Raw genomic sequence first — 18,045 nt, 5'->3', positions numbered from 1 at the left:
CAGATAACGGGAAGACTTATCACTCCACGAGCACAATGATTTGGGGGCAGTTCATTGAAAACTTCTCCTTATCTTCCCATTTTCAGCCTGGAGGCAGGGTGGGGCAGGGGCAGGTCTAATTTTGGTCTCTTACCTCCACCCAGGCAAGGAAATGCTTTGCCTTCGCCATCAGCTGCCGGCTTTCCAGCTGCTCTGGAAGCTGGGCTGGGGTCTGAAAAGGGTTTTGGTGCCCTTGTTTAAAAACACAAATCTCTTTAGGCAGCTGCCAGAGGTGATTCAGAAAGCCCGGGTACTTAGAGCCCAGGTAACTTAGAGGTGTTGTTTTAAGCAGGGAGGCTTTGTGGTCTTCTGAAGGTCCAGATTTTGGTGCCTGACAGGTTCGGGTCTCTAAATGAGAGCTTGGAGTTGACCACCTGAGTACCAACTGTAAAAATATCGTCCAAAGCTCCAGCACATCTCAGCAGTTTCTGCGCGAGACAATCATGAATTTTTAGCAGGAGTATTTTGGAAATAGAGGTGGGATGGAAGACCTGCGTTGGTGCCTTAGCACGACGTTGATCTATGTCGGGCATGGGTCAAGTCAAACGCGTTTGTGCTTTGGGATTTTGGAAGGAATGAATCTTTTAAAATAAAAATACACGGTGTTTTAGCTTGTTCTCCATCTCCTGCCAGAAACTGAGAGGCTCTGATAATGTTTCTGGTGCGTGTTGTAACATTGAAGTGGTGGTTTTTGAAGGAAGGGCAACAGAGACTTGTAGATGTTGAAACTGCATGAATGAACAAGATACATTCATTACGCTGTCATTTCTGCATAATGCATTATATGTCGTCTGTGATTGGAAACAACAGGCAAAAGGCAGCCAAATGCACTAACAATGCTTGAAATAGCTTTATTCAAATCTTTGTTTTTGACAAAGTCTTCGTGGTATCTAGAATGATTAAAGCCAGAGCTTCTGAGAAGTTCCTGAAAGGTTTAATGTAATCTCTTGAAATAATAAAAAAAAAAAACAACTCTTCAAACTGAGAAATTTTGGTACTAGCAAAATTGTTTTAAAAGTGTCTTACACTTGACACTTGACTATAGTGAAATCAGAATCACAGAATCATCTAGGTTGGAAGAGACCTCCAAGATCACCTGGTCCAACCTCTGACCTAACACTAACAAGTCCTCCACTAAAAATGTTCTCCCCCAATATTTCATTCCGTTGATCTGAATTAGCAGTACAGGATTTATTTTAAAATAGTTTAATTTGGTTGTGTATCCATTACCTATGTTTACAGTTTCAGTTTTTCTCAATCCTGATTTGAGCCATTATCTGCTAAAGCTTGGACTCAGGTGGAGAAGTAATTTTGTGCCTTTTGTACTACAATACCACTGAAAAGAAATTACAGCACAAAAAACATTTGTGTCTTTCGTTGGAAATTGTAATTCTGTGTTACTTAACTTCGCATTATCTTGGTTCTGATGTGAAACGCCTTTTAAGAAATTACTAATTTCCTTTTTTGGTTGGAAAAAACTCTTCCACGGATTTTTTTCAGGCTGATTTTAATACAGTAAGTGATTTAGTATTCAGCTGAGATTCTGCAGGAGAACAAAAGCCATTGTAGTGTAATAACGCGGGGGGGGGCTTGAGGCTTTTTTTCAGTTTCCTCCTTGAGTTGTGTGATCAGAAAGTTTGAAAAGATGATTTATTTCAATCCTAAACGGTGATGTGTGGTGGTTTGGGTCAGACTGTGTGCACGTAAACGAGGTTCAGGCTGGGTGTTACGAAATCCCATGGGGGTGTTAATTTACATTGTATAGCTCAGCAAAGTCGAACCTTTTGTTTTAGTATTACAATACCCAGCTTGATATAAGAATTACCATTTTATAGGAGGATAGATAAATTATCACTGAAAGCAGTTTGTAACCAGCCAGCTCTCTAATCCACTACCTGATGGGATTATCACTCTTTCCCTACAACCGCGTTTGCACATCCTGAGTGTTTTTAGCACGTGTTAGAGCTGTGTGCTGAGCTCTGGGCTCGCTTGGCCGACAAAAGTGACCGCGTTGTATTGCATCGACTTCAACTCCGAATCTGGCAGCTCTCGTCGGTGTTTAAGAACTTCATCATATTGAAACGGCTTTTAATTAATGGAAGGAGGGCTGTGATGCAGTTTTCCCATGCTGACAGATTTGTGTGCTTGCTAATGTTTTGCCACGCTTCTCTGTTGTCTTCCTTATATACCCTCTACATCACTTTGGGGAATATTCTGGCATTTTAGCACAAAACTTCAGGGTCGTTGCAAGAGCTGTGGGTAAAAACGAAGCTAATGTTATGTGTCCTTTTATATTTCTAGACCTGCAGAGCACAGCTGGGGATTATAAAGTTAATTCCTAGGGAGCCAGCCGTAGGTAGCAGTCGCAGGGAATAAACAGCCGCTGAGATGGGATTCACCTCTCCAAGCTTTTTGCGATGCTGTGTAGGCGTGTGTATCCAAACCTGGGTGCTGTGTGCGGTCAGTGCAGGGGAACAGGCGCTTAGCATGCAGTATTTCCTCTACCCTATTTCAGCCATTTACCTTAGAATAAGATAAATCACGCCACAGAAGTACCAGCTTCTCTCCAGTGACTAGAAAGGACCCGGAGTTACAAACTCGAATATAGACGCCTGCACCGGGGAAGGCTGCAGCTAAATGCCACGAATCCCTCCTGCTGGGTCTGACATAAAAAGAACATATGGGCTTGATATGAGAGCGGGGGGGAGCTCTGAAATAGTTACTTGTTTGGATAGTGAACCACTGTTTATAGCAGACTGGAATAAAAATCGCAGCTGCTTTGCAAACTGAGCATTTATAACTGCTTTGCCAACTTGAAACTATTTACATTTATTAGTCGAGTTGCAATCCAGCCCGCTGTTTGATCTGAAAAGCTTTGGGAACAGATACATTGGATCATAAAAGCCTGCAGATTCCGTTTTGGAGGGTTTTAGGATTGCCACCATCGTGCATAAAATCTCCTGAGAGCATGACCATCCTCAGCAACTTTATACATCATTTGTAGTCTCCGAAAGCGCACGGCTGCTCTTGGGACTACGCGTACTTGATATGAAAATAAATGCCCTTGAAATGGGAGAGTAACTTTGGTGTTTGCAGAAGTAAGACACGGAAAGTTTAACATCATAAAAAAGGTTTAACGTCGTAAAAGCATGCAAAGTGTCAAAGTTTAAATCCTGGTGGTAGTCTGTGATGGGTTTTACAAGATGTGTGCTGCAAGAGAAGTCTTCCAGTACAGCTCTGCTTGTAGCCACGGAGGCAAGAACTGAGGCTGTATATGTATATCGTTGTCTGCTGTTAATGGGTTTGTGCTTGGGTATTTCCTGATGTTTTTGTCTCGTGAATGTTCTGTCCGTAAACTCATCTTACATAATTCACTGTAAAAGAAATTAAAAAAAAATAGCCATGCTTCAGAGCGTATTTAGTGGAATATAGGTAGCGCTGCCATCACCTGTGAGAGCCTGGAGCCTGGTCGGGCTGCTGCCTGGTGCTGGTAGAGAAATCCTCGTGGTTCCTGCTGGTCTGGCATGTCCTCCAGCTAGTTTGTTTTTCTACGGCCCTATTTTTGCGCGAGCAGATTTGCTTGGGGTGAGAGGCGGGTTTAATGCCGAAGGTGGGAGCTACAACTCAGCCTGGGCTAGGAGGTGCTGAGCTTCACACTCGGTAGGAGGCAGTGAGGAAAACACTGCAGTCTGAAGCACATTTCGGGCATCAAGTTTTGGGCACGAGGATTCCATCTCCCAGTTTTATCATTTTCCTCAGAGCAAGACTTCACTGAGGTTGTCCCCGCGTTAACTTTTAATTTCATGCGGTGCTTGCTGGAGCTGGGTGAGGATGCTGGGTTCGACTTCTTGCAGAAGGAGAATCTCAGTGGTTCAGCGTAAATTTGGAGCAGCTTGTGACCATTTTACATGCCTTAGCCTCGTCTTCAAACGTGGGTTTGATTTTGTTGGGATAGAAGCAGGTTTGCACAACTTCACCCTATTTTTTCCCCTTGACTTCCAAATGATTTAAATAACCAAACGCGATTTTGTTTAGAAATGCACCCTCGAATCGGTTGAAATCGGGTCCATACCGTCACTTTATATGACTTCAGTGATGACTTTAATGATGACTTTAAATGACCACCTGTGACACTTAAGTGAAATTGTTGGCATCTTGCTAAGCAGCACGTGTTTGTAGAGAACCTGCATTGAGCTTTTCGTGTAACCTCGGCCATGCGATGGGATTTTACGGCTCTTGTTACGACAGGGCTTTTGAGCTTGGGCTTTGATGTTGCCCTCACGTAATTATTAAGCTCGTGATAAATTTTTGCTGTGCACTTGATACTCCTCTGTGAACGCGTGCGGTGGCAGGTATTGATTAGCTCTCATTAACGACCGAGCAGCTGTGTCTGAAGCTTGCAGATGTGCAGCGCCTCCGTAATGTCACCTGCAACCTCTGGTGACACGAGGAGGGCTCTGGCTGGAGGCCACCACGTATCCTTAGGGCTCCTGGGCCATCTCCACGTGGTGACAGCTCGTGGTGACATTCCCCTGGCTGTCCTACACAACTGGATGGAAATCATTGACTGCAAGGTGACGTTCCAGTGCTCTGTGGTGCCATCTAATGGGAATAATGCCCTGTCATTCCTCCCCGATGAAACGTGTCCACCCGTCACTGTCCCAGTCTCCTCCAGTAAGCATCTGTGGGCGTGTTTTAAAAAGGTTTTGAATGGGCATCTTGCAAAGTATATCAACAAATTGCGTTCTGAAGTGCGTGCTGCTTTTCTTTAATTCTTCCCCTCTTCCTACAGGCTCTTGATGGAAACGTGTATGATCACCTTAAGGATTATTTAATGGCATTCAGCAGGACTGAACTCGAGACGTGCCAAGCTGTACAAAACACATTCCAGTTTTTACTGGAGACTTCCAGCAGGGTAAGTTGTAACTGAATGATTCTTTGTAACTGAATACTTAGAGCATACGTAGGTTCCCAGGCTTAAGATTTGCTTCCAAAATAATGACAAAACTGACGGGTTATTATTTTTGGTTACTCCAGAGCGGTATTAAGTTAGAAGAAACGAGACAGTTTTCTTGGGGAGAATTTTGCCTGTTGCCACCCAGACTGTGTTCTCATGAGTGCACTTACACAGCACACGATCTTTGGAGAACAACAACCGAGAGATGTCTAATTACCCTCACTCTGCATGTTTTAGAAGAGAAATTGCAGCTGAGGGTCCTGTGCTGTGTAATCTGGAACGGCATTAGTCATCCGTCACAGTGAAGCTGTACAAAACTGTTTGGATCATTTTTTAATAATTGATTGTCGGCTCGAAAACAAAATATTATGGCGTTCTCTCCTTTGAACTGAGAAATACAGAAAGCAGATTAGAGTCTTGTCATAGACGTGGTTTGTTTGCTTTGTCAAGCAGCCTGAGTCCGAAATACGCCATCGCTTCCAGGATAATTTTGCTACTTAAATAATTCATGTGCTGGGCTAAAAAAAAAAAAAAAAATGCCATTGAGCTCCAACGAGCTGCCTTGGTGCAGTCATAATATTCCTTTGTACGTAGCCCTTAACCACCTGCACAGAGACAGAGCCCATTATGCAGAGACTTATGGAAAACCAACATATTTAACACGTTCCTTACTCACCTGCAAGCAGGCTAACGTGCACCTTATTAGGTGTAATGCGAGTGGATTGAAAACTGGCTTCGTTCTAGGGAGTCTGAGTTTACTTGGCGGCGAGGACAGGGAAAATGCTTTTATCTTCTGTCGGAAAGGGACCTTGCTGTACATCATCCGGGTCGGCTTAAAATACCTTCCCCAAAAATGCTGTTTTGAATCTTTTAACCAATTCTGCTTGTCTACAATACCTGCATACTCACAGCTCGTTTCTCAGTGTAGTATTAAATGCTTTGCGACCAGCACTGTGATCCAGCTGAACTGTCACCTCCACGTGGCTCGTTGGCACAGGAAAACCTTTGTCACGCTGAGCTTGTGACAGTCGTGTTAGCAAGCCTCTGAGCAGCCACAAGCCTGCAGGTCTGCCTTCCTGTGCGCAGTAACAACTCCGTGTTGTAAGCTTGAGCGGAACATTTCTGTTTCTGCTTTACTAGGTTAGTACAATGCCCGGAGAAGGAACGAAAATGTAAATACAGCTGTCAGGTCTCAACAGGATTTTTACAACTGCTCATCGGCACCAATTTGCTTCTCTCCTTGCTGTTCAAGAACGCAGAGAGGAAAAGTTTGTACTGCGTTAGCACTTGCTCTGAAATACTAAACACATTCATCAGAGGCTTATCCCACAGACACATGCTTTTCCTCGCCCTTTCTTCTGAACATTCAGCATTTCTGGTAGGTCTGTGATGCAGGAACCAGCTCAAAAAGGAGAGGTGAATCCAGACGAGGAGCTTAGCAAAAGAGTTTTTATGCGTGTCTGAAAGGCTGCCTGAGTGGTAAAAGTCCAACAAATTTGTTAGCGATGTAGTCATTTGGAGTAAAACCCAGCCTGCCATCCGAGCAAAGATTTTAAATATTTATTGGGTTTTTCAATACTTCACCTGTTTTCTGTTAGTTTTAAATACCAGATCACTGCCAAGCTGCGTTTAGAAAATATCACTGATAGGAAAGCTTTTGCTGTTCCTGGCCATCTGAAGTGTGTTTCTGTGTGCTGGATGGAGAACAGGACGAGCTGCTTCCCTGAAGCAGACACAGAGCTGTGCTGCAGGCAGCTGCTGATGGTCCATGGCAGGGAAACACTGCAGAAACCACCTTTCTGTACAAAACGAAGGTCTGGCACGATTTGTCGTGGTGCTGTTTGCTGGAGTTTTGGAGGTTTTGTTACTGGGAGGTTGGGGTGACCCAGGCCGTCTGACACCAAGCAAATGAAAAAGCAATTCAAGTTCCTTTTCAGCCGAACAGTCTTGCTCAAGGTTTGCACTTCTTGCACTTCTCTTTTGGGAAAATTTGGTTTTCTAAAGACTGTTTTCTGAAATTTCACTTGCTGGTTTAAGTAACAAAATCTCTCTGATGTGTCTGTTAAGAAACTTCTCCAGCCTAGGGCAGATCATTTCATTTATGCCTATGTCTGACTATGCGCTATTCCTGCACATGGTATATATTTACCATTTGATTTCAAGTCTCTTTTAAAGTGTCAATAGACATTGGCTTCATAAAAAACTCCATGAGAACACTGAATTAATTTCCGAATAACAGGAAATCCATTTGGAAAAGTTGCCACTTAGTCCTGAGAATATTGTGTTGCTGAGAAGTCTTTTTGACAGTTGTCAAATTTATTATATTTGACAAATATTATAATTAATAATTAGCACTTCTGATTAATCATTATTATAGAATAATGCTCCAGGTTTTTAATTTGCTGGACGCGCACACAGCAGGTCTGACGTTGTGGCACAGTTGTCCTCAGTCACAAAAATCTGCGCTAAATCTAAAGGGTGTATATAGTGAATTTATCACAGACTACTTGGCTAGGTGCAGTTCTGCTTTTTTTGAGGCCTTTTAATAGGAAATAAAGAAGAATTGGCTCTGTCCACGTCCCTCAAGACCTCAGTCACGGAGGGCTTGCTGCCTTGCACAGCAGAAGGGTTTTGTTTTGGAGGATCTGATGCAACCTGCTGCTGAAAAGTGTGCCCTGCAAACGGGGATGTCGGAGGATAGCGTGCTGTACCACATCCTAGCTGTTCCATAGTCAGTGCTCCGCCTCTTCTGAAGCTGCAGATGGTTCCTCCTTCGGTGCTTGAGGAATTTCTGGGTTTGATGATGCCTAACGCAGGCTCTCTGTACGCCTTCTTTGTCCATCTCTGTGCATTTCAATGCATTTACGTTAAACAACTCCAATTGGAACAGCAATTACGTCGTTTACTGTTTTAAATTAGTGCATTATTGGCCCTGGAGGACTATTTACTTTTCTTTCTTTAACTCAGGATTAATTTTTTGCAGTTCTGTATTGCAGTAACGCAAGCATCAACATTTTAATACATTAGAGAAGAAGTGCTATTTACCAGCTTACAACAATTTCACTCTGTGTTCTTGGCCGTATGCAATGCTGCTGACACTTATGGATAAATGCCATCTTTATTAGAGACTTCTGTACATTTAAAGCCTCGGTTTGGTTATACATTTCTATAATTTGATGCTGCAGTTTATGCACCGTCATCAGCTGAAGCAGTGAATACTCTGTAGTGTTGTTAAATTAGCGATGCTATTTGTCATCCTGCAGTCACTGAGGTTTTCTTTGTAAATATGTGCAACTTGTGACGTAGCTGATTTGTTCAGGGATATGTGCCATGCTATGTGAAATATGTCATTAACCGAATTTGGTAGCTGAAGTAGCTTTGGTTTAGCAAAATGCAAGCTATGAAAGTTTTCTCTGAAAGTAATTTAATATGAAGAGATTAATTTTGTAACTGATTTTGTGTGCGTTATTCCAAATAGTCTTTTCAGCTCCTGCAGGTAATAATTTGTGTAAAGATAAGACATTTCAGTTTAAGAAAGAGCTGCCTACAAGAAATTACCTACAAGAGGAGAGAAAAATATTTATGGTAGGGATACGACATGCTCTCTGCGTGGTAGTTGGCTTTTTTTCCCCGTTTTGCCTTTGTGACATTTTTCGTTGGTTCATGGCAGAAATGTTTTAGGTCTCTGTCTCCCAGTGTGTGTCCTACCAGTCGCTTCTGAATACCTGTGGCTAGTACTGCCCAGAGCCAGGTTTTGTATTGCCTTTTGTTGTGCTTAAGGTTCTGCTGCAGATTTGGTCTCTGTTTGAAAGTGTACTGAGTTTACTCTAGCAGCATTTGTCGCATGCTTTTAAGATTGTCAAATAACCAACCTAAATGGCATTTGTTATTTTCTAGGTGGTGCGGGACTACAATCTACAGCTGTTTTTACAGGAGAACTCAGTGTTTCACAAACCCCAGCCCTTCCAGTTCCAACCAAGTGACAGCGACACTGTAAGAACACCGCTGAATTCTTTCATTTATTTCTTCTTGCTCTGTTTTTAAGAAAGTTGTTATAAATGGGTGTGAGAAAGTGATCACTGGTGGAGCAGTCTGTTTTAACCTCATGCTGTATTTTTGGGATAAAAAGGCTGATTCCACCAGCCCTGCTTGCGGTAGGTGGGTAACGAAGCATCAGACAGGCTCAGTGTCATCCACAGAAAAGCTGAATCTGTTTTGTTTCTAGACTGTGGCTAGCAGTCCTGTGTTTCTCTGCTTTCACCATGATACTTCCTATATTCTGCTAGCTTTTTGTCGTGTGGGTGAGGTTCTCGAAGTGTTTACTAGTGCTGGGTTACAAATAGTGTGATGCTACACCAAATACAGCGTCCATATTCCTCTGATTTACTCAAGGAGTATCTACAGATGCATATAAGAACTTCTTGATCTAGAAGGGACACTGTTAAAACGTTGTATTCCAAAAAGTCTCAGAAAATATCATGCTTTGACATACATTGCTTCCAAAGCAATCATTAGTGATATTAAAAGTGAGTAAATCACAGTAGGTAAATACATTTTCAATCAACACTTTAAAAAAAAAGTGATGTCCCACTGACACCACTGATGTTATTTTAAGAAACAGCAATTTAAAATATGTCTAGACTAAAGAAAAGAAGTTAACCTTGTGCAGCTTTATATTACTCGAATTCCTTAATAAACTGACTTGGATGAAAATGTCTTGATCTCCAGTTTGGGTCACCAAATAGAAGAGTTCTCTTAATGGATACGTAGCTTTGTAAGCATGACTTTTCCAGAAATATTAACATCTGTAACACTGTTTCCCTTGTTCTTTCCCTTTTAACAAAATGTAAATGATTTTGGCTGTTCTTCCAGCTCCTTTGTATGGAGCCCTTATTTACATAAAGCGTTAGGTTGTTTGTAATACAGTGAGAAGAATCTTTCTAGCTGTTTGTGCTGCCTTTCTAACCTTTGCTGCTGTGTGTTTTCATCTCTGTGCAATCTCCGCATCTAGAGTTTTAACGCGGTTCAGCTGGTGGACATTGAGCCCTCACCTGTCAGTGCTATGCGAATGACTATAGCAGAGGTATCTGGTAGTATCTGTCATCAGCCTTTGGCATCCATGTCGTTACTGGTGTGCATGTGGCTTGGGATGCTCAACTTTACTCATGTAGAGGTGGCAACAGAATGCATAATACATCTATAAAATGAAAAAAAAAAAAAAAAAGCTTTTGTTGCAAGGAGACTTGAGTTAAAGAAGGAGAAAGTGGTGGTGTTATTTATGGGGATCACATCACACTTACCTTTTGCACTTGCACAGCATTAGTAATTGATATTCTGATCTTTTGGGGGCATGAATTAAAATTTCACAGCTCATGATAGTGATGTGTATAATTGGCTGCTTCTCCAGTGCGAGTGGGGAAGCTTGTATAACAACTGGAGGCTGTTAGTTTGCACTGATGAAATGCAGTCCCATTACTAATTTAATTTTCTTCTTTTCCAGAGGGCTATCCCCATGTAAAATAGAACTGCAATTCACTATTGTTCAAGTCTCCAACATGAAAAATTACATGATTCTTTGGCATGGCACTTGTGTGGCCTGACCGTGAACACATGCACTGCTTGTGCTGCTTAATTGCAGGATCGTTTTAGAAGACAGTGAATGGGTCGTACATGTCTAAAGCTGTCTCTGTACCTCTGGTGCAGTGACTTCTTTACTTGGCTACCCCTCCCTGGGCTGTCAAATTACCGTGTTTCTTCATTGCACTGCATTCTTTGAGCTTCTAGCTGCTATAACCAATTTACACCAAAAAGAAAAAAATATATACACTCTTTATGATCCAAATAATTATGCTCAGCTAACGGGATCCTGCCTAGAAAATTACAGGTTACACTTTTACCACTTCTTATTTAGTAACTATTCGAGAATGAAAGGTTTTGATCAGGATTTGGCTTTCAAATTCGTCAGAAATTGCATGCTTTGTGATGAATTGAACAAAATGGAATGGAAGATCAATCGACAAGCATTCTTTTGCCACGTGTTCTCTCTGTAGACGATCTGCATAGATTACCGGTTGGTTTTTAGTTTTTGTGGGATGTGCATGATAGTTTTCATACTAAAGACTAGCACTGAAGGAAATGTATGTATATCATGTACATCAAATGATTCATACATCTAATCATATGTTTAATATTTACTTTGTCCAGGAACAAGTTACAAATTCAGACTAAGTACCTGATACACTGAGACTGGGGTCAAAATTTGGAATAAAAAGAAAGTATTACTGGAAAGAAAAAAATAACAATTGTGAATATCGTAGGCAATTAGAGTGTTATAAACAGTTTGGATGTGGAACTCACCTACAGGAAAAGCTATGAATGCTTTGGCAAATTCCAGTTTTACAGGGTCTATCCTAAAATTTTGTTTTATGGAGGGAGAGCTGTTGACAGAGTAACACAGTGTGTATTGTCATGCAATCCTTGGGTCAGGTACAAACACCACAGCTCGATTTATTCCCCAAATACTCCCAGCACGTGCAGCCAGAGCCTCCAAAAGAGACTATTTGGGGGAAGGGATAGATATGAAATGGTTTTCCATTGTACCAGCATGTTCAGGCTTTTGTTCCCCCAGTGCCTCCCTAACACTGGCTGATGGGTGGACTCTTGAGGGTCCACAAAGAGAAACCTGCTACAAAATATTTTATGTCATTTAGCTATTTTCCAGCATCTAAAAACTGTTTTGACCTTGGGTTTATACATTTATTAATGTTACTAAAATAGTTAAATTATTAAATTATTATTTCTCAGTTAATTTTCACTGACATAAATTCATTAAAAAAAAGATCCCTTAAGGAAAGGGTTTGTTTCAGAAGTATTCAGTAAGAAATAATTGATAAATTCCCAACCAGCTTTAATCCTCTCAATAAATGAATTCACAAAATGGGTTGGGCCTTTACAAGATGGAAAAAAAAACGAGAGGATCTTCTGAAATACTTTTAGCCTCCCAAGAAGAGATAACAGCACATGCTGCCCTGACATGGGGGCTGCTATATTCAACCGAGTGACAGTTTAATCATCCAACATCCTCCCCCGAGGAGAGTGATACTTATTAAATCCACAGAAATGAGTTGCGTTGAAAACACATCGTCCCCGTGCTTCAGAGATAAGTGTGGCTAGAAGAACGGGGCCAAGCGCAAAGGAAATTAGCCAGCTTTTCGATATTTCCTGCTTGGAAAAGATTCTTTTCCTTGAACCGCATGTTATCATGTGAGAAAATGGGATAAATGGCAAAAAGGGCGTCCGTAGTGCTGCAGGATAATGGCCACAGAAAGCTGACACCGAGCTTTCAGGGTAGGTCCCTTTCCTGTTTTTTAGCTGCCTGCTGCCCCTGACTGGAGTTTCCCCCATACATTACTGGTGCTGTCGTTTTCTTTGAGCACACAAGTAAAAAATGCAGCCAAAAATTACTTGTATGGCTGTTTATCAACATAAAAAATAGCTTTTCTCTGTGTAATTTGCAGAGAAATTATATTATATTACATATTATATTATTAAATTATATGTTATTGTATAAAATTATAATATTATTAAATTATATATTATATTGTCTCAGTAAGATGGGTAGAAAGTTTTACAGTCTCACGCCTCGTCACTTGGATGGACTGCGGCGTTTGCAGCTGGATGGTGGGAATAAGGAAAAATTTCACTTCTCTGTCATACACAGATGGATTTCTTGAATTTCTGAGCAGCCTGGCTTACAAAAGGAGACCGTTCTTGTTCGTGGCAAGGCCTGTTTTCTCAGCTCTGGAAGTGTTCAGGGGCTCGAGAGTGGCTAGAAATCACTGTGAAAGTGGGAATGAGGACTCAGCCGAGGGCTCTGCTTTGCCAGGCTTTCTTTTTTTAATTGGGTTCTGCACAAGCATATAGAGGAAGAGTACCTTTTGTTTCTCTTCTCTGTATTTACACTTTTCGGCATTTAATATTAAATATACTTAAATATTTCAAGACCTATTTAAAACTTATTTAATATTAAACATATTTAAATATTTTAAAATCCCTTCGCTTTACAAATAATGACATTTTTATAATTATTTAGTGTCAATATTTGATGTTTGACATAAATATTTCAATATACGAAAAAGTCCAGGAATATAAGCCGACGTTAGCCCACAGGAAGGGGTCCGGAGGATGCACTCCTCTTTCTGCACTGAGAGTGGTCTGGGCTTTAATGCCAGAGCAGAGTAAGGTGATTTCTTTTTAACTCTAACATCTTTGAAGCCAATTAGACAAACGGAGTAATGATTGAATGATCCCAACCAAAAATACTGGGAGTTGCTGCTGAGGTAAAAATCAGCCATCCAGGCACGGGAGCGTTTGGGTAGGCCCAAAGGAGGCCTACCAGGCGCAGGAGGATTTCAGGCCTGTGAATCCCCCTCAATTCAACTCATGTGTGCCATCAGCATGGCTACAGCTGGCCCTTGGAGCCTCCTCAAATTGATTTAAAAGAAGGTCAGAGATCCAGCAGTCAGGTCCGAGGTCTGTACTGAAAGGGCACATTGAAGGAAATGGAAAGCCCACAGCCTGGGGTTACCGGCTGCCTTACCCGGCGTTCAATTTTACCCTAGCTTCTCCTTTACTTTAAGTATCATAAACTGAAATTGATTTTATTTTAACGGAGAGAACATTCTTTTTACAGTCAGTAAACACTGAGCAAAGCTCTGAATAATTGGTGAAAGCAAGAGAAGTGATACCTGAAAGCAGCGGCCACTTAAAGAATAGACCGTTGTTTACAGAAAATATCTGTGAAATCAATTTCTCTGTGTCAAGGTTAATACAAAAGGTCCTTTTTCCTCCTTTGGTTACTTAATGATAGCAGATTCTCTGTATTTCTTGTTATAATCGAACGGATGATAGGGTTTTGGAAAAGTTAAATGTGAGTACAGCTGCTGAGATAGCTGAGGCAAATCAGAGTAATGTGAGGGTGAGAATGGAAGGGCACCACAGCAAAAGAATACGTTACACCCTAATCGCAAAATTAATTTCAGCACAAAGATTAAAACCTTTGAAATAAGTTTAAAATCAGAAATAAGATTTGTAGGTTTAAATCCTTGCTATGTAACAAATGGACCTAATACAAAAACATCAGGCCCTGCAAACAACAAATGTATATCGATCACTGTTGTCTAACAAAACCTGCTACTTTTAGATTCTAGTCTTAATAAAAACAAAAGCAGAGATGGGAAGAAATGGAGCTACAGCCTCTGCAGTAACCCTGTCCTAGCATGTCTGGCATCAGCTGCAGTGCTGATCTGTGTGCATAGTAGGTTTCAGAGGGGATTTCTGGCCAATGGTCATTTGTAGGTTAGCTGTGATCCCCCCAAATAACTATTGAATCGGAATTATAAACAAATAAAACCCCAAAAGCAAATGGAGAAATTGTTCCCCGCACAGGGCTTTCCTAGTGCTCCTTTCCTGGGCAATTCTGGTAAGGAGAGTTGCACCAGCTGTCAGAGAACAGCCTCACTATTTATTGGGAATTAAATATTTTGCTACATAAAATGTATTTAAGAAAAAACGTGCATTCATGTTGGGGATGTTTTTCAGCATAGATGATGTCAGAAAGTCCCAGTTCCCCCTTTCTCTGTTCAAATATCCTGGAGCTACCTTTTGTGATGAGTTGAAATGCAGCAATAGTAGGTTGGGTTGGTTTTTAGCTTTATCATAACGTATGATAAGAGGTGTATGTAACCTGTGAATAGGTCCCTTTTTATACTTGAGTAGAAGAAAAACTGTATGTAAATATTCTTTACTTCTAAGGATGGTGGGTGTCCTGTTTGTAACACTAAAAAATTGAAATCCAAGCCAGTCCTAGCTCACTTTTGGTTAAACTAAAAGGAATTGAGTTCCACTATAATAGAATAAATGAGCACTGAAGTTGACTCATGATTTTCTTTAAACTCCTATGTTTAGCCATCAGTTGTGTGAAAAATGTCATGCATATCCCTTCCTTCTCCCCAGAAGTGCTGATTGTAAGGTTGAGCTTGCAAATTCACATTGGCATGGTAACCTCTTATTTTCAGCTTTTTGAAAGAAACGGCTGTGATTTTAGGTGTGTTTGTGTTAGTGGCTTGCATGTAATAAATGTTACCCCTTTTTGCTTTCATTGAAGTGAGCTTTCTTAGTCTTCAGCTAGAAAAATATAGTTTTTAGGCTCAAGAGCTGACTTCTTTTTTTTGTTCCTTAAACTGCACGTGCCATCTGCATCCAGATATAATTACATAAAAAGTAAATGTGAGCATCGTGTTTGGCGCTGTCGTAGGGCAACTTCTGCACCTGTAACAACATTTCAGACAAAGCTGGAGACCGACGTGTGTCTACAGACTAAATGCGTTTGTTAATTTAAGAAACAGCATAGCATGGCTAGCCTCTAAGCTCTTTAGCTGGTCGGAGTCATCTAGTATTTTCTGTTGGTTTACTGATTGAATTTTTAGCACTAAACACTGCTTTCACTGTAATCTAAGCCCTGAGAGACCAGCAGAAAGCTCATCTATGTTTAGCTCAGTTTTTTTGGCTCTTCCTTCGTTCCTTGGCCATGGTAAGTGGTTTTGTTTTCCCTCACTTTTGGATGAGGTTAAATTCAGTCACTGGATGTCTTGCTGCTACCAAGTTCCAGTCTTGAAAGCATGTGAGCAAGCGACTAATTTAAGGCTGTGTAGCAGTCTGGTGATGCTACAGGAGACTGGTGCAAACACAGTGCAAACACAGCGTTGTGTTCTTGCTGTTTGGACCTCGGTGTCTGAATCCACACCGATCCTATAATGCTGTACAAGTAATTTGTTTTTTTAGCATAAATAAACTCCAGATTGTTCTTGTGCTGTGGTCTTACATATTTTGTATCCTAGTGTAATAATTGGCCATTGATTTGTTTGTCTTCCACCACATTTCTAGTATGCCTAGTGAATCTGTGCTTAGGGAATCAGCAAGGACAGGTTAATTCAGTTCCCTCACCTCCTTCCCTACCCTTATTTTTCATGTCCATAGCAAATAAGTCTCTGTTTTAGCTCCTTTCTTCATGCCTGTTTGAATGGCAGTCAGTTTTTCCTTTATTTGATGTGCACCCCTGCACTATCTTTACCTGAGGATACAGACTTCTCACGTCGTCCTTGAAGCCCTCCTGAAGCACGTACTCTTGCATGACACTCAGCTTGCTCCTGCTCCTCAGCTCACAAGTTCCTTCACAGCCTCCTGAGGTGCCAGCAGCTTGTTGGTCTTTCTGCAGGTCAGGTGAAGTCCATCCCTGCTACACCAGCTTCCTTTCTGCAGGCAGAGTTCCAGGTCCTGATGAATTTGAAGCCTTTCTTCTTGCACTGCCGTCCGGCCAAATATTCAAACTGTGCACCTCCTCCACTCTCCCTCGTCTTGTGCAGGTTGGGAGTCCCTTTCAGCTTCTTCCCCAGGAGGCTAAATTTTGCCTCTAGATCTTGTCTCCTGCTTTTCCTTGTGTCTCTGGCGTCCACACAGACCACAGCAGTAGCTTTCTTCCCAGCTCCTTCTATTACTCCATTTTCGCATCGTTGATGTTTAGACCTTTAAGCAAGGGCGAGGTCAGCGTGGATACAGCACTGCTTTACGAGTAGCTAATACAACCACTCTGATCCAATAAAAACACATTTCTTTTTTAGCATGCCCTTAGGAGTAGCCACAAAGTTTGCATTCATTTTTCTGGTCAAGTGCTTTTGATAAATAGATTAAAAACCAAAACCACACTTGGGATTGTTGAGAAGGTTATCAAGCAGTTGAAAAGAAGTCTGTATCCTTCCTTCATGAAAATGAGATGCTGAGCAGGAGCAAGACCAACGGGAACATTGAAGATCCATTAAGAAATCCTTTCTAGGGGAGAAGCAATGTCAATTCTGCTCAGACTTGCGGCCTTTAAGACTCAGCTGGAAGGCGTGGAAGAAAAGCTTGTACAAAAATGCTGATTCCACTAAGCCTGAAAAAAAAAATACAACAAACTGAGGTCAAATGTTATCTTAAGGATTGGATGTGCCTGTATAAATCCTTGTGTTTGTCCTCTTACGGTTTGCAATTACTTAGTGGAAGGAAATTAGAGATCAAACAGCAATGCAAAACCCCGATTGTATAAAACCGCCTCGATAAAAGCAGGCAAAAGGCAACTTCATGTTTAAACAGAGGGGGGCTGTGAAGGGAGCTGCACCTGTCTGGTCTTTGCTCAGCACACAGCTTCGCCTTCTTACCTGTTGTTGCTGAAGCTTAGAGCTTCCCTCCTCCTCTGCTGGCTGCTCTACGTCGTGTCTGATATTTCCTTTTACTTTGATAATGCCATTCACACGGGCTCTGTTCACTCCAGCTTGTGAATTTCACGGAAATGTTTGTTTCTGGCTTTGAGCTAACATATCTTGGCATCTTATACTTGATTTTAAAAGCCTCCCCCCCTTTTTTTTTTTTCACTATAAGCAGCAGAGGGATGCTCCCCACCTCCACTCCCCTTTTCATGTTGAGTAATGTATGCCCTAAGGCATTTTGTGGGGACAAGCTGAAACATTACAAGCTTCTTGGCTAAGCTACAGGTCTGAAATAAATGCAGAAAGTGGCCCAGGAGTCCTGGGAGTGTCAGCTCTGTGTCAGAGCCCTCAAATTTAGAGGGGTGCGTTTCTGTGCGTGGTTGTCCGGGGGTTGTCTTCCTTTCCCTCGCTTCCCCCCACTGCTGGAAATCTCCTCCACAGCCCCTTGAATCCACTACCCCCGGCTCTCTTGTAATGAGAGGATGAATGAGAATAAAGGCCAGATTCAATTTTGATGAAAAGTAGCTTAGCTGAACAAAATAATAAGCTGAACCAATTTGTGCCTCATTTTCAATTAAATCCTCTGGTAGTCTGTTAGCATAAGTTAGTGTCACTGCCTCTCTGCAATCTAAAGGCACAAAAATCCCTGCAGTTTGCTTCCCTGTGTCTCTTTATTTTCCTCCGATTCCATATTCTTATATTAAAATTGTCTTTCTTCCCTGACACAATCATATCCCTTTCCCTGTG

General features: G+C 41.6%; 1 protein-coding gene across 4 annotated transcripts in view; it reads left to right on the top strand.

Annotated features, from left to right (window-relative positions):
• FCHSD2 (FCH and double SH3 domains 2) overlaps positions 1 to 18,045 on the top strand; it is a 145,616-nt gene that overhangs the window by 97,844 nt on the left and 29,727 nt on the right. For all 4 annotated transcript variants that reach the window (XM_050716356.1, XM_050715939.1, XM_050715731.1 and 1 more), the window contains exons 8-9: positions 4,832 to 4,954; positions 8,894 to 8,989. In XM_050716356.1, coding sequence (XP_050572313.1) covers positions 4,832 to 4,954; positions 8,894 to 8,989 — 219 coding nt within the window. The remainder of the gene's footprint in view (positions 1 to 4,831; positions 4,955 to 8,893; positions 8,990 to 18,045) is intronic.

The sequence above is a fragment of the Cygnus atratus genome, chromosome 1 (genome assembly GCF_013377495.2).
Source record: "Cygnus atratus isolate AKBS03 ecotype Queensland, Australia chromosome 1, CAtr_DNAZoo_HiC_assembly, whole genome shotgun sequence".
NCBI classification, from domain to species: domain Eukaryota; kingdom Metazoa; phylum Chordata; class Aves; order Anseriformes; family Anatidae; genus Cygnus; species Cygnus atratus.
Note: the sequence above shows the minus strand (reverse complement) of the source record. Positions and strands in the feature narration are given on the sequence as shown.